The sequence below is a fragment of the Gorilla gorilla genome, chromosome 3, assembly GCF_029281585.2.
Source record: "Gorilla gorilla gorilla isolate KB3781 chromosome 3, NHGRI_mGorGor1-v2.1_pri, whole genome shotgun sequence".
In the NCBI taxonomy this organism is placed as follows: Eukaryota; Metazoa; Chordata; class Mammalia; order Primates; family Hominidae; genus Gorilla; species Gorilla gorilla.
Window position 1 is genome coordinate 163,041,233 of NC_073227.2, and position 22,548 is coordinate 163,063,780.

The window sequence follows — 22,548 nt, forward strand, 5'->3', positions numbered from 1 at the left end:
AAGGAACGCAGTTCCTCACCAGCAACGGAACAAAGCTGGACAGAGAATGACTTTGACGAGCTGAGAGAAGAAGGCTTCAGACGATCAAATTACTCCAAGCTACGGGAGGACATTCAAACCAAAGGCAAAGAAGTTGAAAACTTTGAAAAAAATTTAGAAGAATGTATAACTAGAATAACCAATAAAGAGAAGTGCTTAAAGGAGCTGATGGAGCTGAACACCAAGGCTCGAGAACTACGTGAAGAATGCAGAAGCCTCACGAGCCGACGCAATCAACTGGAAGAAAGGGTATCAGCGATGGAAGATGAAATGAATGAAATGAAGCGAGAGGGGAAGTTTAGAGAAAAAAGAATAAAAAGAAACAAGCAAAGCCTCTGAGAAATACGGGACTATGTGAAAATACCAAATCTACGTCTGACTGGTGTACCTGAAAGTGACGGGGAGAATGGAACCAAGTTGGAAAACACTCTGCAGGATATTATCCAGGAGAACTTCCCCAATCTAGCAAGGCAGGCCAAGATTCAGATTCAGGACATACAGAGAACGCCACAAAAATACTCCTCGAGAAGAGCAACTCCCAGACACATAATTGTCAGATTCACCAAAGTGGAAATGAAGGAAAAAATGTTAAGGGCAGCCAGAGAGAAAGGTCGGGTTACCATCAAAGGGAAGCCCATCAGACTAACAGCGGATCTCTCGGCAGAAACTCTACAAGCCAGAAGAGAGTGGGGGCCAATATTCAACATTCTTAAAGAAAAGAATTTTCAACCCAGAATTTCATATCCAGCCAAACTAAGCTTCATAAGTGAAGGAGAAATAAAATACTTTACAGATAAGCAAATGCTGAGAGATTCTGTCACCACCAGGCCTGCCCTAAAAGAGCTCCTGAAGGAAGCACTAAACATGGAAAGGAACAACCGGTACCAGCCGCCGCAAAATCATGCCAAAATGTAAAGACCATCAAGACTAGGAAGAAACTGCATCAACTAACGAGCAAAATAACCAGTTAACATCATAATGACAGGATCAAATTCACACATAACAATATTAACTTTAAATGTAAATGGACTAAATGCTCCAATTAAAAGACACAGACTGGCAAATTGGATAAAGAGTCAAGACCCATCAGTGTGCTGTATTCAGGAAACCCATCTCACGTGCAGAGACACACATAGGCTCAAAATAAAAGGATGGAGGAAGATCTACCAAGCAAATGGAAAACAAAAAAAGGCAGGGGTTGCAATCCTAGTCTCTGATAAAACAGACTTTAAACCAACAAAGATCTAAAGCGACAAAGAAGGCCATTACATAACGGTAAAGGGATCAATTCAACAAGAGGAGCTAACTATCCTAAATATATATGCACCCAATACAGGAGCACCCAGATTCATAAAGCAAGTTCTGAGTGACCTACAAAGAGACTTAGACTCCCACACATTAATAATGGGAGACTTTAACTCCCCACTGTCAACATTAGACAGATCAACGAGACAGAAAGTCAACAAGGATACCCAGGAATTGAACTCAGCTCTGCACCAAGCGGACCTAATAGACATCTACAGAACTCTCCACCCCAAATCAACAGAATATACATTTTTTTCAGCACCACACCACACCTATTCCAAAATTGACCACATACTTGGAAGTAAAGCTCTCCTCACCAAATGTAAAAGAACAGAAATTATAATAAACTGTCTCTCAGACCACAGTGCAATCAAACTAGAACTCAGGATTAAGAATCTCACTCAAAACTGCTCAACTACATGGAAACTGAACAACCTGCTCCTGAATGACTAGTGAGTACATAACAAAATGAAGGCAGAGATAAAGATGTTCTTTGAAACCAACAAGAACAAAGACACAACATACCAGAATCTCTGGGACGCATTCAAAGCAGTGTGTAGAGGGAAATTTATAGCACTAAATGCCCACAAGAGAAAGCAGGAAAGATCTAAAATCGACACCCTAACATCACAATGAAAAGAACTAGAAAAGCAAGAGCAAACACATTCAAAAGCTAGCAGAGGGCAAGAAATAACTAAAATCAGAGCAGAACTGAAGGAAATAGAGACACAAAAAACCCTTCAAAAAATGAATGAATCCAGGAGCTGGTTTTTTGAAAGGATCAACAAAATTGATAGACCGCTAGCAAGACTAATAAAGAAAAAAAGAGAGAAGAATCAAATAGACGCAATAAAAAATGATAAAGGGGATATCACCACCGATCCCACAGAAATACAAACTACCATCAGAGAATACTACAAACACCTCTAAGCAAATAAACCAGAAAATCTAGAAGAAATGGATAAATTCCTCGACACATACACTCTCCCAAGACTAAACCAGGAAGAAGTTGAATCTCTGAATAGACCAATAACAGGATCTGAAATTGTGGCAATAATCAATAGCTTACCAAACAAAAAGAGTCCAGGACCAGATGGATTCACAGCCAAATTCTACCAGAGGTACAAGGAGGAACTGGTACCATTCCTTCTGAAACTATTCCAATCAATAGAAAAAGAGGGAATCCTCCCTAACTCATTTTATGAGGCGAGCATCATCCTGATACCAAAGCTGGGCAGAGACACAACCAAAAAAGAGAATTTTAGACCAGTATCCTTGATGAACATTGACGCAAAAATCCTCAATAAAATACTGGCAAACCGAATCCAGCAGCACATCAAAAAGCTTATCCAGCATGATCAAGTGGGCTTCATCCCTGGGATGGAAGGCTGGTTCAATATACGCAAATCAATAAATGTAATCCAGCATATAAACAGAACCAAAGACAAAAACCACATGATTATCTCAATAGATGCAGAAAAGGCCTTTGACAAAATTCAACAACGCTTCATGCTAAAAACTCTCAATAAATTAGGTATTGATGGGACGTATCTCAAAATAATAAGAGCTATCTATGACAAACCCACAGCCAATATCATACTGAATGGGCAAAAACTGGAAGCATTCCCTTTGAAAACTGGCACAAGACAGGGATGCCCTCTCTCACCACTCCTATTCAACATAGTGTTGGAAGTTCTGGCCAGGGCAATTAGGCAGGAGAAGGAAATAAAGGGTATTCAATTAGGAAAAGAGGAAGTCAAATTGTCCCTGTTTGCAGACGACATGAGTGTATATCTAGAAAACCCCATGGTCTCAGCCCAAAATCTCCTTAAGCTGATAAGCAACTTCAGCAAAGTCTCAGGATACAAAATCAATGTAGAAAAATCACAGGCATTCTTATACACCAATAACAGTCAAACAGAGAGCCAAATCATGAGTGAACTCCCATTCACAATTGCTTCAAAGAGAATCAAATACCTAGGAATCCATCTTACAAGGGATGTGAAGGATCTCTTCAAGGAGAACTACAAAGCACTGCTCGATGAAATAAAAGAGGATACAAACAAATAGAAGAACATTCTATGCTCATGGGTAGGAAGAATCAATATCGTGAAAATGGCCATACTGCCCAAGGTAATTTACAGATTCAATGCCATCCCCATCAAGCTACCAATGACTTTCTTCACAGAATTGGAAAAAACTACTTTAAAGTTCATATGGAACCAAAAAAGAGCCCGCATCGCCAAGTCAATCCTAAGCCAAAAGAACAAAGCTGGAGGCATCACACTACCTGACTTCAAACTATACTACAAGGCTACAGTAACCAAAACAGCATGGTACTGGTACCAAAACAGAGATATAGATCAATGGAACAGAACAGAGCCCTCAGAAATAATGCCACAAATCTACAACTATCTGATCTTTGACAAACCTGAGAAAAACAAGCAATGGGGAAAGGATTCCCTATTTAATAAATGGTGCTGGGAAAACTGGCTAGCCACATGTAGAAAGCTGAAACTGGATCCCTTCCTTACATCTTATACAAAAATCAATTCAAGATGGATTAAAGACTGAAACGTTAGAGCTAAAACCATAAAAACCCTAGAAGAAAACCTAGGCATTACCATTCAGGACATAGGCATGGGCAAGGACTTCATGTCTAAAACACCAAAAGCAATGGCAACAAAAGCCAAAATTGACAAATGGGATCTAATTAAACTAAAGAGCTCCTGCACAGCAAAAGAAACTACCATCAGAGTGAACAGGCAACCTACAACATGGGAGAAAATTTTCGCAACCTACTCATCTGACAAAGGGCTAATATCCAGAATCTACAATGAACTCAAACAAATTTACAAGAAAGAAAAAACAACCCCATCAAAAAGTGGGCGAAGGATATGAACAGACACTTCTCAAAAGAAGACATTTATGCAGCCAAAAAACACATGAAAAAATGCTCACCATCACTGGTCATCAGAGAAATGCAAATCAAAACCACAATGAGATACCATCTCACACCAGTTAGAATGGCAATCATTAAAAAGTCAGGATACAACAGGTGTTGGAGAGGATGTGGAGAAATAGGAACACTTTTACACTGTTGGTGGGACTGTAAACTAGTTCAATCATTGTGGAAGTCAGTGTGGCGATTCCTCAGGGATCTAGAACTAGAAACACCATTTGACCCAGCCATCCCATTACTGGGTATATACCCAAACGACTATAAATCATGCTGCTATAAAGACACATGCACACGTATATTTATTGTGGCATTATTCACAATAGCAAAGACTTGGAACCAACCCAAATGTCCAACAATGATAGACTGGATTAAGAAAATGTGGCACATATACACCATGGAATACTATGCAGCCATAACAAATGATGAGTTCATGTCCTTTGTAGGGACATGCATGAAATTGGAAATCATCATTCTCAGTAAACTATCGCAAGAACAAAAAACCAAACACCGTATATTCTCACTCATAGTTGGGAATTGAACAATGAGATCACAGGGACACAGGAAGGGGAACATCACACTCTGGGGACTGTTGTGGGGTGGGGGGAGGGGGGAGGGATAGCATTGGGAGATATACCTAATGCTAGATGACGACTTAGTGGGTGCAGTGCACCGGAATGGCACATGTATACATATGTAACTAACCTGCATGTTGTGCACATGTACCCTAAAACTTAAAGTATAATAATAATAAATAAATTCAAAAAAAGAAAAAAAAATCAGATACCACAATCAACAAGAGGGGTAGAAGAGATGGAGAAGGGGGCGTGGGTAAGTGTTGAATTTCAATTTTTTAAGTGTGTATTTTGTACTCTTTCTAGGTACAGGATTAAAAACAGGCCAATGAGGAAAAAATTGTTATAATTGTAATAAATTGTTTATATTGTTATAAAACTAAAATCAAATCAAGAAAAAAATTATAAAATAATAATAATAATAAATTAACCTAGGATTACTGTAACTTTTTTACTTTATACACTTTTAAATTTTCTTAACTTTTTGACACTTTTAAAACATTTAGCTGAAAACACAAATACATTGTACAGCTATACAAAAGTATTTTTTCTTGTTTCCTTATTCTATAACTTTTTCTTATTTTTACTTTTTAATTTTTTTTTTTTTTTTTTTTTTTTTACTTTTTAAATATTTTTGTTAAAAACTGAGACAAAAACACACAACTTAGCCTAGGTCCACACGGGGTCAGGATCATCAAGATGTTACTAGGCAATAGAAATATTTTAGGTGTGTTATAATCTTATAAGACCACTGTCATATATGTAGTTGGCATTGATCAAATGTCATTATGCAGCACATGATATTTGTTTTTTGTTCGTTTGTTTTTTGAGATGGAGTATCACTCTGTCTCCAAGCTGGAGTGCAGTGGCGCGATCTCGGCTCCCTGCAACCTCCGCCCCTCGGGTTCAAGCAATTCTCTTGCCTCAGCCTTCAGAATTGCTGGGACTACAGGCACGGGCCACCATGCCCAGCTAATTTTTGGTATTTTTAGTAGAGACGGGGTTTCACCATGTCAGCCAGGATGGTCTCAATCTCTTGACCTCATGATCCACCTGCCTCGGCCTCCCAAAGTGCTGGGATTACGGACGTGAGCCACCGCGCCTGGCTGACCATATTTGTTTTGCAATATAGCTAGTACATTTATCTTTCCTGTGGAATTGTACAATCTCCCCCCATTCTGCTGGCCCCTTATGATTTCCCAGTGTATTTACTAAGCTTCAAAAACAACTGTGAGAATGCTGGTTCAGTGTTGATTTTACACAAAATTAAAATTCATTTTTGCATGAAACTAAGTATTTAAAACTGCGTTACATACCTGAATTCAAAAAAGGTAAGTTATCTTTTCCGCTCACACTTTCCGGGGCTGTACATTCACATACCAGGGCACACTAGGAAAAAATGTAAAAAAAAAAAAAATTGAAAACAATCAAAATAAGGAATGATATTATTTTATTTGCAAAACATAAGGCTATGTACATGGTTTCAAAAAGTTTTGAATAAAATACTTTTTAAAAACTATTTCTAGCTCTATCTTTACTACAAAGTGTTTAACTTGTGATTTACTTAAATGTATACATAATATGCTTATATTAGATAATTGTAGAGGGTACTCAGGGAAAAAATTAAAATGAGAAAAATGATTATCCCCAACATACTAGAGATATGTTCCTAGCACAGTAAATCATATTTGACAAGCTGAATCATTTTGTATTTCTTTCACCTGAGCTAATTTCAGATCAATAGAAAGCAAATTATTTTCTAGAGTTTAAGTAATTGCAACTTTAAATAAAACACAAAATATGTTGACGCCACTAGTTATATAGGGCAAAAGATTATTTTGCCTCCAGCAAAACAATGCGAGCACTTGCTCAAAAAGTATGAGGATCATTTATAAATAAGCTGATCTCTGGAATCCATAATGAATTGATGAAGCTCCTGACCTTTACAGTACTGTCAGTTTCTCAACAGAAAGAGAGAAGAGATACAGAAGAGCCCATGGACATGTTCCTAGTGAATGAACCACGATGGGAGAGAATGTCCAAAACAATTCCTCACTAAATGTGGTACTCTCCCTCAGCTTCCTATGAAACTGTAATGGAAAGAGGAAACAAAATTCTTCTGGACCCAGGAGTTGGACGAAATCTATTTTCACACAGGCAGACTCAAGCATTTGTGTCTTCAAATGAGTTTCCTTTTATCTTTAGAAAAAAATATGGGGGTGGGAGTGGGGACAGGGAAGAGGAGAGTGAATTTTTAGAGTAAATATACCCAATATAAACAAGTAAATGCAAACAGAAGAAAGCAAACATACACACAAAAATTGCAGAAAGTTCTTTTGGTGACGAGGTCTAAGGGAACCAGCCATCCTTCTGTAAGTTTTGCATGGCTCTGCTCAAGGGGCTCTGAGGCCTCAGACAAGCTTCTCCAAGGCTCTATCAGCCTTGCTTGAGCTATTTCCCCACTGTTCTGTCTCCCTCCACCTCTCCTTCCCCAGGCACTGGCCCTCTTTAAGAATCATGTACACTGAAGTCACTTTTAACAATGGAATGTATACGTTCCTCAAACATTTTGAGGAAGACAAAGAATTCAAAACACTGATTTAAATGTTACTTTCTGTTTTCTTATAGTCTACTGCTTATTCCACAATCATAACATTCATCACATTACTCAGTGAATTTTTTGATGGGGTACAATAGTGCTTTCATAATTTCTTTATTGAGGTCCTAGTTGACTGAAAGAATGAATGATTGAAAATAGCTCTTAAAATTTGATGTTCTCTAAATCGCATTTCTGACCACCCCGAAGTCAGAGGTGCACTTCCTCTAATCCACAGCAATTTTGGAAATGCACTTCCTAAATCACTAGAATGATGTTCAATGATACTAGAAATACATAAAATTCTAATTTTTCCTATTCTCAATATTTCCTCTAATTATTTTAGCATATACAGGGCTGTTAAAATAATTTTCATCAACGTTATATTCATCATATCAGTGTTCTACTCTATAATGAATAATAACTACTTATTTAGCTCAGAGTCTTATGGCTTACAGGGGAGTACACAATCTATTTCTCCCTGCCCCATGAATCTCGGCCCTCAACTCCAACCACTACTCCTCGACCCCTTAGTTCCAGTCACACTGGCCTATTTGCTGCTCTTTCAACACAAAAAGCATGCTGCCACCTTGGGGCCTTTGCTCTTGCTATTGATGCTACCTAGAATTGTTATTCCTGACATATATCCCCATCTCACTCCCTTATTTCCTGAAAGTTTCAGCTCAAACATCACATTATCAGTGAATCTTTCCTTAACCAACATCTAGTATAAACAACCATGCCTAAGCACCATCTATTCCTTTTATGCTATCTTTTTTTTTTCTGTACAGCATATAGCACCAATCAATAATATATTACCTGTTATGTTAATTGTTTACTTCCCCTGAAGGTACCACTGTGTCTCTCTGGTTCATTGCTGAATCCCCAGAACCTAGTAGAATGCTTAGAACTTAGTAGGTGATATTTTTGATGAACGAATGATGATTATTTGCCTACCAATATTCTCTATAAGTTAAGGCTGATTATAATATTTTCAATTTTATATTTGGAGGAAATAAAGGGATAAGACCTTCTGAGACTGGTCACTAGCCACTCAAAGACTCCACCTTTCCTCTGAGCACTGCTGATAAACTACAATGAAAACAGTACTTCAAAGAGCAGGAGCAACATGGCCTGAGAAAAGCAGAAGGTTTTCAGAAGGGGATGTATTTGTATTCCACTTACACTATTTTTGCTGGTATCATAAATAAGTAAGACATTTTCTTTCGTTTTGTAGAAATTACAGTCCCTTTGGTCACTTGTGCTATGCTGCATTCCAATACAACACAGATCTTAAACTAATAGAAGAGGCAAGGCAGGGGTGAACTAAACTAAGCCTCTCTGGTGCCTCACTGGAGGATGTTCCTAACAATGCTTTAATCCTGACAGGAAGCTGATCATCTCTGCTGCAGGCAAAGAAGGGCTGTGCTCAATGGGAGGACTTTTCCTGTCTCAAGCAATCCTTTTGGCTGTTACTTATTGGGTTTTCTCATTTTTCACCTGATCTGATTATTTGGTTCCTACTTATCCTTTCTCTAATAGCATTGTCTTTGACTACTTCAAAAGTTGTTCTGTAAGTTTCTTTATTTTTCTTCCACAGTCCTACACTCTTCACTACATGCCATCTTATTTATTGATCCACCAATTGTTATGGAGTTACACGCAGCCACATATTCTCTCTTCTATGGGATAATTTTTAGCTTTACTTCTTTACTTCTTTAAAGTAAAATTGACTTTATTTATTCATTTATTTCTGAGTTAGACTGTTTCAGGCACTGGGGATAAAGGAGGGAACGAAAATAGACAAATAGTTTTGTCTCATGAAGTTTAATACTAGTGAGGAAAATAGACCACAAATGAGATAAATTCGTTATATATATATATATATATATATATATACATATATATATATACATATATATGTATATATATATATACATATATATGTATATATATATATATACACACATATATATATGTATATGACATTGAACAATGACAAGTACTAATCACAAAAATAATGCAGACAAAGGAGATAGAAAGCTTTGAGGTAGACACTGCAATCTTAGATAGGGTTGCAGGAAAGGCTTCAGTGAGGAGGTGACATTTCTGCATAAAGACCAGAAGGAAATAAGTGAACCACAAAATTACCTAGGGAAAACACTTCAAAGGTAGGTGGGAAAACTAAGTGCAGGGGCCTTGAGCTGGCAATGTACCTGAAATGTTCAGGAACAACAAGGAAGACAATGTGACTGGACTGTAGTGAGCAAAAATGAGGAGCTGGGGAGGAGGTCAAAGAAGTAATGAAGTTCCCGGGGTTGGGACGGGGAGACTCCTGTAAGACTGTGTTTGGTCACTGAAGGGCTTTGAGTTTATACTTTCAGAGAGTTGAGAAGCTGTGAGAGGAAAGACATGTCCTAAGTTTCATTTAAATAGGATCACTTTGTTGCTCTGTTGAAAATAGACTGATATAGTGACATGTGGTGGCAGATCAGGGAGAGAAAAGGAAAAAATCAGGGAGACTTTTAAGTCATTACTGTAAACATCCAGGTGATAGACAACATTGGTAGCAGTGAAAGGGCCAAAAGTTGTTAAATTCTGGTTTCAGTTAAAAGGTGCAGTCAACAGGATTTGCTGACATACTAACTGTGAGTTTGCGAGAGGCAGAAAGTAGTCAAAGATGACTCCAATAAAACAAAAAATGTTTTGGATACATAATGCAACATTCATCTACTATGCTAGTTTTGAAAAAAGACAATTTTAGTATTTCTCTTGTAATTTTTTCTTTCTACTACTATGTGGTTTTAATGCTTTATCTTCTATTTCTATGTGTGTATATATTGAAGTTTGAAACAATCTAATATGGTAAATGACCTCCGCGCAATCTTCCCTTGATAATAAATATGTGTTCATAATATGATTTATGGAAACAAGAAAAAGAAAGCAAACGAATGTGAGAAGAAAGAGTTTGGATTTTCACTTATATTTTATTCCATGCTCTGGAATTTAAGACTCAAGATTAAAATGTAGTATTTTATATAAAGGTACTGTTATGGACTGAACTGTGTCTTCCAAAGTTCATATGTTGAGGCCCCAGCCTCCAATATGACCATATTTGGAGATAAGGGCCTATATTATGGAGGTAACTAAGATTAAAAGAGGTCATAAAGATGGGGTCTTAATACTACAGGGCTGGTATTCTTACAAGAAAAGGAGAAGATACCAAAACACTCCGTCTCTCCCTTCCTTTCTCCTTTCCTCTCTCTTTCTCTCTCTCTCTCTCTCCCTCTCTCTCCCTCCCCCCACTTCCCCTTCCTGCTTATACACAGAAGATAGACCATCTGAGAAGGTAGCAAGAAGGCAGCCATCTGCAAGCCAAGTAAAGAGCCCTCACCAGGAACTGAACAGGCTGGCACCTTGATCTGGGACTTCCTAGCTTCCAGAACTGTGAGAAAATAAATTCCTGTTGTTTAAGCCATACAGTTTATGATATTTTGTCATGACAGCCCAAGCTGAGCAATATCAGTATCACTCTCTTATTTACGTCTACATTAGATAACATGTGTCACTTTCATGGCACATGACTATGGTGCTAATAAAAGTTTCATTCCTTTGTCCCTAGCTCATGCAAACCAATGAAAGCAATGTTATTTTAGGAATAACTTCTATTTCAGTTACTTTCTCTTTCCATAATGATAGTCATTCATGTCTTAAATCACCACTAGTAACAGATAATATTAATTGATTTTCTATGGATTTTTATTTAGCAGATGTACAAGGGTCCATGAATTCGCAGTTCTAAAAAGCACTCTAGGTGCTTCTAACCACACTTTGAAAAACGCTGAGATAAAGTTATTTACACAATAAATATCATGCATGTTGGGCCTTACTATATATCTCAAACATCAATATTCTTAAAGATTGCTAAGAGAGTTTACAGTTACTTTATCAAAAATTTGCAAAAAAGGTCAAGGTTTACAAATAATCCAGACAGGTCAGAGCTGATGCCAAAATGTTTGATGTGTTTACCATTTTAGTCAGCTTATGACTCACACACGGTGTGTATTGCCACTGCCACCTCCTATTTCTGGAACAGCTCAGTTAAGTCTGTTTTAAGTTCATGTTCCTAAGCCAGAAACACTATGTAGGATTTGGGTGGGGGCATATCTCTAGGTATCAAGTTCTCCATTTATGAAAAGAGTATATAATTCAATTTCCACTACCTTATACTGTAGTGACACAGTCTGGAGTCAAAGGGTGGGCTAGTTTTGAGGAAAGTGGAAAAGTGGCTGGTAATATATTTAGAATCAGAGAAAGGAGCTCTACTTTGAAATGGGAAGTGTTTCTGCTACTGGTCTCCTGGTACACAGTTACAGGTCTAGGCATAATTATCTGCCTATTTCTGCTCTGTGTCCCCAGTTTAGCTCCCAAATCCTCCTTCCTTGATCTTGATGCAAGTGTTCATGTGATAGTGACAAAGATGAGTCTTATATAGAACTACAAAACGAACAAGGATGGAATGAAGGGATCCAGCCCTAAGACAGGGTTTTGAATGCACAAACTCAAGAAAGTCTGCTCCAAAACTTTACCACGGCCCTGATATTAGTTAATAACCTGATTTAAACCTTGGGCCTTCTTAAAATATTTTTATAATGTGGGATATATTCCAAGGAGAAGGGAGAGTAACAGAGAAGAACAAGGTTTAGGGTAGCAGAGAAGACCTTAGCCTATTCTGGGAAAAAGAAAAAAAAATTGAAAGAAAATATTTGATATTTTTGTAAAGTTAATAATTTGTTAAGTGTTGGATAAATACCATCTTCCATGCAGCAGTTTCCTGGGTAAGAAAAATCAAACATGCTCCAAGATAAGAGACACTAAACCAGAAAATAAGTCACAATGGGCCTTATTTTTTTTAATGTTCATTTATAAAGCTTTTCTTCTACAATCAAGAACAAGACAAAGATGTCCATTCTCACCACTTCTATTCAATGTTATACTGAAAGTTCTAGCTGGAACAATCAGACATGAAAAAGAAATAAAAGGTATCCAAATAGGAAAGGAAGAAGGGAAATTGTCTTTGTTTGCTAATAACGCGATCTTTTATGTAGAAAACCCTAATGACACAACCAAAAGAAAAAAAAAATCAGTTAAAACTGATAAATTCAGTAAAGTTGAAGGATACACAATCAACTCACAAAAATCAGTAGTGTTTCTTTACACTGACAACAAACTATTTGAAAAAGAAATTAAGAAATCAATCCCATTTACTTTAAAAAAATACTTATAAGTAAATTTAACCAAGGATTTGGAAGATCTGTGTACTGAAAACTATAAAACATTAATGAAAAAAGTTGTAGATAACACAGATAAACAGAAAAGTATCCCATGCTCATGGATTGGAAGAATTAATACTGTTAAAATGTCTATACTACCCAAAACAATATACAGATTAAATGAATCCCTATCAAAATTCCAATGTCATTTTTCACGGAAATAAATGTTAAAAATCCTAAAATTTTTAAGAAACCACAAAAGAGCTTGAAGAGTCAAAGTTATCTTGAGTAAAAAGAACAAAACTGGAGGAATCATGTCAGCTGACTTCAAAATCTATTATAAAGCAAAGTTATCATAATGAAAATGGCATGTTACTGGCATAAAAACAGACACATTGACCAATGGAACAGGGCAGAAAGCCTATGAATAAATCCACACATATATGGGCAATTCGTTTTCAACAAAGGTACCAAGAACACAGAATGGAGAAAGGGCAGTCTCTTTAACAAATTGTGTTTGGAAAACTAGATGTCCACATGCAGAAAAATAAAATTGGACCCTTATCTCATGCCATGCTCATGCACAAAAATCAACTCAAAATGAGTTAAAGACTGAAAAATAAGCCCTAAAACTATAAAAGTACTAGGAAGAAAACATTTAAAAATGCTCCATGACATTGTTTTGGGCAAGATTTCTGTAATATTACCCCAAAAGCACAGGAACAAAAGCAAAAATAAACAAATGGCACTGTATCAAACTAAAAAGCTTCTGCACAGCAAAGGAAACAATAAGGAAACAACTCATGGATTGGGATAAAATATTTGCAAACCATACACCTGATAAGGATCTAATATTCAAAATATATAAGAAACTCAACTCAATAGCAAGAAAACAACCCAATAAAAAACGGACAAAGGACCTAAAAAACCCTCGCAAAAGAAGACATACAAATGGCCAACGGATATATTAAAAAATGCTCATCATCACTGATTACCAGGAAAATGCAAATTAAAACTATAATGAGATACTATTTCACACATGTCAGAATGGCTATTATCAAAATGATGAGGGAGGCCAGGCACGGAGTCTCACGCCTGTAATCCCAGCACTTTGGGAGGCCGAGGCAGGCAGATCACGAAATCAGGAGACTGAGACCATCCTGGCTAACACGGTGAAACCCCGTCTCTACTAAAAATACAAAAAATTAGCCGGGCATGGTGGCGGGTCTCTGTAGTCCCAGCTACTCGGGAGGCTGGGGCAGGAGAATGGCGTGAACCCAGGAGGCAGAGCTTGAAGTGAGCCAAGATCGCGCCACTGCACTGCGGCCTGGGTGACAGAGCGAGACTCCGTCTCAAAAAAAAAAAAAAAAAAAAGATGAGGGATAAGTACTGGTGAGGGTGTAGAGGGTGTAAACTAAAGGGAACCCTTACGCACTGTTGAGAATGTAAATTAATACAACCATTATGGAAAACAATACGGAGGCTCCTCAGAAAACTAAAAATAGAACTACCATAAAACCCAGCAATCCCACTCTGGGTACTCCAGAGGAATTGAAATCAATATGCCAAAGAGATATCTGCACTCATGTTCACTGCAACATTACTCACAATAACTAAGATGTGGAAGCAATCTTAGTGTCCATCATCAGATGAATGGAAAAAGGAAATGTGGTATATACCACAATAAAAACTATTCAGCTTTGAAAAGGGGGAAAGTTCTGTCATTAGTGACAACATGGATAAACCTGGATGATATTATGCTAAATGAAATATGCCAGGCACAAAACAAATACTGAATCATCTCATTTATATGTTGAGAAAGAAAACAGATTCTTGGGACCCCAAACTCACTATGTCAGAAGGAAAGTTAAGATTGGGAACTGAAACACACAAAAAACTGCCTTTGTTTTTTTCCCCCGGCGAACAGATAGCTGCAGTGATAGAAGCCCACATCTCTCCCCAGATGCCCTCCTTCACAAATTGCTCACAATTCCTTGTGGGCCCCAACTCTTTCAGAATATATAACCCCCCTATAAAATAGCCTTAATACAGAGTTTTGTTGAATCTCACCCTAACAATGTAAATTAACAGCTTATACGTCCACAGGGAGGGGACAAGGACAAGACTAGAAAATCATCCCTCTGCCCACCCTGAGCCAAACACGTAATTGACTTCTTTTATTTTAAATAAATTGTGGATTTACTGAATATGAGAGGAATGCATAATTGACTATTCCTCTTCTCCCTTTCACATATAAAATGTAGATTCACTGAGCACTAATGAAAGCCTCACTATGGGACCACTTACCTCATTGCCTACCCTCCCCCCTCTTTTTTTCCTCTCTTCTTCCCTTCCTGCTTACTCTTTCTCTTTTACATATCGGAGTCCTCAAAACCCTCTTTGGAAAAGGCAAGGGTCACAGATGCTCCTCTAATTTGTGTTTTTTCCCAGGTGCAGCCTCAACCTTGGCAAAATAAACATCTAAATTAATTGAGACCTGCCTCGGTCATTTTTTTAGCTTACATTTGTGGAATCTAAAAGATTCAAACTCATAGAAGTAGAGGGCAGAATGATGGTTACCAGAGGCTGGGGGAGGGAAACTTTAGGGAAATGGGAGGTGCTCATCAAAGGGTACAAGTTTCCGTTAGCCAGGAGGAATAAGCTTTAGTGAGCTATTGAGCAAAATGGTTACTATATAATAGTCCATTGTAGATTCCAAAATTGCTGCAAGGAAAAATTTTAAATGTTTTTACCACACACACAAAATAAGTATGTGAGGTGATAGATTTGTTAATTAACCTGATTAATCATTCCATAACGTAAATATATATCGAAACATTACATTGTACCCCAGAAGTATATACAATGATTGTTTATTTAAAATAATTTTTTAAAATGCTCATTTATTAAAAGGTAGAAATTATAGTGTATAAAATTCATTTTCCTAAAAGAAACTACTAGCAGTTTCTAAGTCTACCCCATGTGCTTCAATGGTCTCAATAAAACAGGCAATTGCATTCCTAAGAAATAAATTTAGGCTAATATTTACATAGTTTCTCTGCCTTAGTGAAAAGGAACAGAAAGAAAGAAAGAATGCTGGACACATATTTATATGCATCAGGCCTTTATTCTGTGTTTCAGGAAGCAGCTTCTCCTTCGGTTGCCACTGTCCCTCCTCCAGAGCTATTCCTTCAATGAGTACTATTTCCTGCTTCTCTCTCCTCAATTTCATAAGGCAGGAACTTCTTGTTAAATCTGCCCTCCTTCATGTAAAGGTGAAATACAAATTAAAATCGCATATCTTTCCAAAGAGGGTTTTGGGAGTAGAGAACAAGTTATTTTGGGCAATAGCCATCCCAGAATCTTCTGGCATCTCACATAGAGTTAATTATGGTAAAATGCGACAATGATCAATACTTTTGTTCCAACTGAGAAGAGGCAGTGTCAACCAGGGAGCTGGCAGGGAAGAGGAAGGTGCTTCTGAATGGAGCATTGCTTTGCATAGTTCCAAGCAAATAGGCCCTTTGATTCAGAGGCTGAAACACACATATTGTATTCCAATTTCAGAGCTGTTGTCCCATTTAGGTTTTGATAATGAGATTTCAAACCCCACAGAGATGTTGGTGAGACAGACATCTGGCAAACTGATCATTTTTAATTTAATTTGTACAGTGAGCAGACTGAGATCCTACCTTTTGTCCCTGTACATCTGTGGTGATGTGGTCGGCTTCCCCATCCTCAATCTCCCCCATCTTCACGACACTGACTTCTATGGTGCCAACCACTTTGCCACCATCTGAAGTTCTGCAACAAAAAATACACGAAATGGACAGGTAAGAAGCTTCTCTCTCCCCCAAAAATATCCAAAACACATTTGTTTCTGAAAACCATCAGCATTGTTATTTACTTAATAAGACAACATCTGCATAAAACACAGCAAAACATGTTAATAGGGTAGGTGTTTGTGTGTGTGTGTGTGTGTGTGTGTGTGTGTGTGTGTGTTTTCTTTTTTCTTTTTTTTTTTTTTTTTTTGAGATCAAGTTTTGCTCTTGTTGCCCAGGCTGGAGTGTAATGGCGTGATCTCAGCTCACCACAACCTCCGCCTCCCAGATTCAAGTGATTCTTCTGCCTCAGCCTCCCGAGTAGCTGGGATTACAGGCATGTGCCACCATGCCTGGCTACTTTTGTATTCTCCACGTTGGTCAGGCTGGTGTCAAACTCCCAACTCAGGTGATCCACCCGCCTAGGCCTCCCAAAGTGCTGGGATTACAGACGTGAGCTACTGCATGTTGTTTTTCATTTGAAATTAAAATTATCCATGAATGTGTGAGGTAAGAGCACGGACTGTCGAAAAGTACCTTAGGAAGATGAAACCTCCTAAACGTTCTCAGAGGTGCCCTCAAGGAAAGAACATTGTGTCATAGATCAATACCCCATTTGGAACCATCAAATCTAAAACAGCATAAACTGCAGCCCATCTATACTAACTGCATGAGATACCTATGTGTCTATCACAGAAACTGTGGCCAAGTAAAATAGAAAAGAGTATAAATATTCTTATCTTCCTCTATGACTGGGCTATTGGCTACAAAATCTGACTTTGTGCCTTTTCTCTAACATTTTTCTTTACATGCTACTAAGTACAAAAGATTCTCTCCTAGCAAACATAAGAACATGTAAAGCAGAACATAACCCAAAGCTCATTTAGTACAACTCTTTACTTTTTCAGATAGAGAAACTGAGACTCAAAAAGATGGGAAGACCCTTCCAAGGTAACGAAGTGGCAATTTCAGGTTTCCATCTTCTCCAAGTCATTGACAAGTCTTTTATATTCAATGATAATAATATAAGATTTTCACCATCATTATTTTTAGCAGCATAAAAATTTTATGTTTAGCAATAATAATGAAAGCTAAAGATAAGTTTAAGAGCCACACTTTAAGATTCTCTAGTTTCCTTTTCCGAGCAAGAAAAACTACAGAATAAATAGTGCCATTATACCATGGAAACACTGCACATATAATATTTTTCACTTGAGCCTTTTGTGAAAATAGGTAGCAAGCCACCTCATAGATATGATGTGTTGCTGTCACTTCTATTTCAGTAGAATTAACTGAATAGTCATGTGACATCTCATTTTCTTCATTAGTCACATCTTTCATGAAACTTGTTTTCAACTTTTAGCTGAACACCAATGTTGTCTTTCTTTTAACTAATTCCTTCTAAATGCTGCTTTTGTTTTTAGTATTAAAAGTGTCAGAAAGGAGATGGGGCATTTCTGTGAGTAGCTTACCAAAATGCTAATTAAAATAACCAATAAATTAGGTGAAAAGAAACGCTGATTCTATTACTAGATAAGGTACAAATTAAAACACAACTTTTGAATTATGTTTTTAAGAAAATTAAAAGAGAAAATTTCTGATAGCATGTACACAGCTGATGTCATAGTGCAATAAAATAAAAAAATTAAAACAAAAATAAAAGTGATTTATTGTTAAATAGATTTCTTACTAAAATAAGAAGTGAAATGCTTCTTGGTGATTTTGAAATCAGTGGAAATTATAATGTTGATTCAGTTGTTTGAAATTAATATAGAAAGCAAGTATTTATCACAAAGAAGATGTGTAGGCAGGTGACAGCATGATCCGTGAAGAAAACTATATTAACTCCAATCCTGGGATGGCTTTAAATAATTCATTATATCAGTTTTCCAGTGTGTCATATTCTCATTTGAATATGACATAATAACTTGTCATAAGTCATGGTGCAGCATGTTTCTGTATAATTCTTCAGTACTTAGTAGTTAAATAAAGCATATAATAAGGACCTTCATGGGTACTACTTAAAAGTTAATTTTATAGATATTTGCAGATTTCTTTTTCATCAAAACTGCTTATCTATAAAAACTAAACACGTTTTTCTTCTCAAAAGGCTTGTTTTAACTTTTTACTTGGGCAAGCTAAGTTAGCTTAATTGCTAGAAGCACAAGGCCTATGTATGATATTCTAAATTTTTTCACTGAACTAATCCAAATAATGCACCTACTGATTTGCAACAGAAAAGCTGTGCAATAAACCGTATATGTCATATTGGTTAAAAGTGTGAACTCAAGAGTTTGAGTCATCTGCTAGCTGTGTGACTTTGGGCAAGTCATTTACCCACGTGAATCTTTGATTTTCTTATTTGTGAAATGGAGATGACAACAGCCCTGTTTTAAGAATTAAATTATGGGAGATAATTAATGTAAAGTGCTCAACACAATGTCTTACACAAGATAATTACCACTTCTGCCCCATCATCCTAATAGTAGTATTGGAACAGTAACAGTAGCAGCAAAACCAGAATTGCTACTGTTATTAATGTATTAAATTATATTTAATTTGATGCTCTCAAGAAATTTTACTGAAATCGATATCTGAGACTATAGTAATAGGCTATAAGGTCTCATGGCATATGCTATCTCAACAGCAATTAAACGCTTAATGGGGATACAAAGACTTTGTAGTAAGAGGATGTTATGATGTTTACATTCCTAGAAGTGCAGAGAACACAAATTTACTAATTACAGTGCAAGTGAATCATTCAAAAATACTAAAATAGATGAATAATCAATGAAATATGGGAGTAAACTTTGGAACTATAGCTCTATCTATTCCCTTTCTTAAAGCATTTGGCTACTTTTTCAATGATTTTCCTTCCTTTTGGGTTTCCTATTTTTCCTTATCTTCTGTAGGCTTTCACTTAGTGCCTGGGTGGAATCAAAGCAAGGAACATGCTTAATCTAGTGATGCTATAGAATTCTAGAATAAATTTCTCCCCAGAACCATTTTGGATGGGCAGCTTTTTTACATGCCCTAAAGCATGTTTCCTCAATTGAACTTTGTGGAAAAAACAGAATGGTAAATCCAGGTTATAAACTAAAGAACTAAACACAAGACATCCAAAAGTATGGTTCACCCTGTCACTGAACTAGAATGTAAAATGTAGAAGCCATTCTCTATTTATTCCGTTAAAATTTACCATACAAAGAATACAGATATCCACACTTCTTGTCAATTAGGAGAGTCACAAATGAAATATCTATTTCATGTTTCCAAAGATTTTTTCAGAGATGACTTAAAGATTTAGGAAAAAAAATTCTTAAATGCTAAATTATGCTTTCAATTTATCACCTATCAAGTTGGAAAGGCTAGTAATAATAGCTTAATCATTATTCATCACCAAAATTCTACTGAATTTTACCTTATGGAAATTCATCACACCTGCATAGAAAATATATTAAAGAGAGTTCTGTGCTAGGAATCAAGAAATCCAGGTTCTACTTCCGACTCATCCACTAACTAGCTATGTGACTAAGTGCATATCACTTCAGTTCTCTGGATTTGTTTCCATTACTGTAAAACAAAGAGTTGGTCTCTAAAAGCTGTTCCATACTATTAGCACTCAAACCCCATGCTCTAATAACTCCTGTGATTTCATCATAGGGCATCACAGATTGATATGTACTCAACAAAAATCTCAGGTCAATTCTAGCTTCTCTTCCTCACTCTACACCTTCCCATTCCACTTTCTGCCAAACAAACCAAATGTATGACAAATCTGGAAAGCGACTTAGCACTTATAATCAAATTAAAAAAGAGCTAGCTTTTCTTATAATATCATATTATATATGTCATACAGATGTATATAGCAATTATGACATTGGATCTTGGTATGTTTACAAGGATACAAATTTGATTGAACCAAAAACAGAGGTGATCTTCATACTCTTACCTTTCCTAGCAATTCATGTAGCAATAAGATGGGGCTGCAGTAATCAGTATCTCAATCTACTTAAGGAAAAAAAACCGTGTCATTTCAGATAGTGTATTGCCAGGTCATTACCACTGTTTAACGCAGAAAGCAGAGAGAGAAGTAAAAGATAAGCAGTTCATGGCTGCTGCAGTATTTCAATCACAATGTCAAGTTTCCCTTTCCCTCAGAAGATAGACTTAAATATTTAACCACAACAAAAAGATATAGAAGACAAAGATCGGGAAAATTTCAGCAACACAAATCTACACTCCCTTCTTACCTAAGTTTTCAGCATACATAATATATTGGTGATTAAGGTTCCTTAAAATCTGCCTTTAAAATGGCTCCCCTCATACTTCCTAATGAAATATTCAATCTCACATGCTGGAACACATTAATATTTTTAGAAGACTAAAGAAAAGGGAATATAAAACAGTCTTCTAACAAAGGATAATTTAATGACACTTTTTCAAAACTTCTTTCTCACCAATTCTGCCATCATTAATAGAGGGAAAAAAAGAAAAAAGAAAAACATCTCCAGAAGTATTAAACAGCAAAATGTAAATAACTTCTCGATTTTGGAAATGCCACAGAGATACAAACCAAAAACTGACTCTGTAAACACCCAGGGACAAACCATCATTAGCACTGTCAGCCTTTGTGAATATAAAGTAGTTCTGGTACTATGCACAGGAGTCTTCAGCTAGGAGACATGCCCTGCATTTAAACCATCTAGACATGTAAGCAGAAATGAAAATCTCACCCAAACATAAAAATAAACAAGGGCCATAAGTAAACAAACAGATTCACTGAGTGAGTGACTGCACCCTGATGATCTTTCTGGTGAATATAATTATACAGCAGTGCTGGATTTACATAGGGTTCACAGAAGTTAGATTTATATTTAAGTATGTATAACTAAACACACCTCTCTTCTGGCTGAAATTCACAAATGTCAGAAGCCATATAATGCTTTCAAATTAATAGTAAAATAAAGCTTTTCAGTATTGTTTAATATTAACAGCTTAAACTCTAGGGTTTATTTCTCAGTTTTCTGCTCTTTTCTCAGGATAGGCTCACCTTCAGACATTCCATCCATCATCATGAACTTTAACTCTCCTTTTATGAAGATCTACCCCAATCCCATATTCCCAACTTGATCTTGATTTTCTGATCTAGAACTCCAAATTCCCTTTATTCTGATCTCATCATTTTACATTCTACAAGCTTGAGACCTAACCTTTCATTCTCTCCAACCCAAATTCACCCACATTAGTAGCACGTCATTCTCCAAAAACCAAAACCAAGAATATTCCACCTCTACCTCTGCCTTGCCCTTCCCCTCTAATCAGTCACTAAGTCCTACCAATTCTTCCTCCATAATGTCTATTTCATGTGTCCCCTCCCAATAGCAACATTCCAATTAGTTTTATTACTTCTCCTGTGTTATACCTGAAGAACCTACTTCCCTTCCTCCAGTATCTGTTCCTTCCATTTCATTCATGTCAAGTTTTCATCTTAAAGCTCTGCTTTCACTATTTTATTTTTTTCCTATTAAAAGTCCTTAGACCTTGCCCAGTACTTACTCAAAGGGGCTTAACTACATAGCCTGTCTTTCAAGTCTTCGTATCAGGATCTGTCAAAGTTTATGGACACTCAGTATTTTTGGCTCACACTGATCCACCTCATCACATACCATTAAATAATGAAGTATGGTTTAGTGGAAAGCATAGTGAATGTTGAGTAACAAAGCCCTTGGTTATAGTGCTGACTCTCTCTATACAGTAAACAGCTGTGTAATTATGAGCAGGCAACTCAGCCTCTGTAAAGATTTTCCAGCTATAAAATATAAAGATTGTAAACCATCCTACTTATCTCACAAGACTTATGAGATCAAAAAGAAAAGTTCTTAGGTTTAAATATAAAAATTCTTTAGTATATGGAAATGAGTAGTATCGTTTATATAGCCTGGGCCACAAAGCTTCAAGAGCATGACGTAGAAATGTT

At 36.7% G+C, this 22,548-nt stretch overlaps 1 protein-coding gene across 8 annotated transcripts in view; it reads right to left on the reverse strand.

Annotated features, from left to right (window-relative positions):
• INPP4B (inositol polyphosphate-4-phosphatase type II B) overlaps nt 1-22,548 on the reverse strand; it is an 809,117-nt gene that overhangs the window by 225,541 nt on the left and 561,028 nt on the right. For all 8 annotated transcript variants that reach the window (XR_008679096.2, XM_055384744.2, XM_019025935.4 and 5 more), the window contains 2 exons: nt 16,440-16,551; nt 6,195-6,267 (listed from right to left, as the gene is read on the reverse strand). Coding sequence is in view for 7 of the 8 variants with exons in the window: in XM_055384744.2 (XP_055240719.1) it covers nt 6,195-6,267; nt 16,440-16,551 (185 nt within the window). In the remaining variant the exon portion in view is untranslated. The remainder of the gene's footprint in view (nt 1-6,194; nt 6,268-16,439; nt 16,552-22,548) is intronic.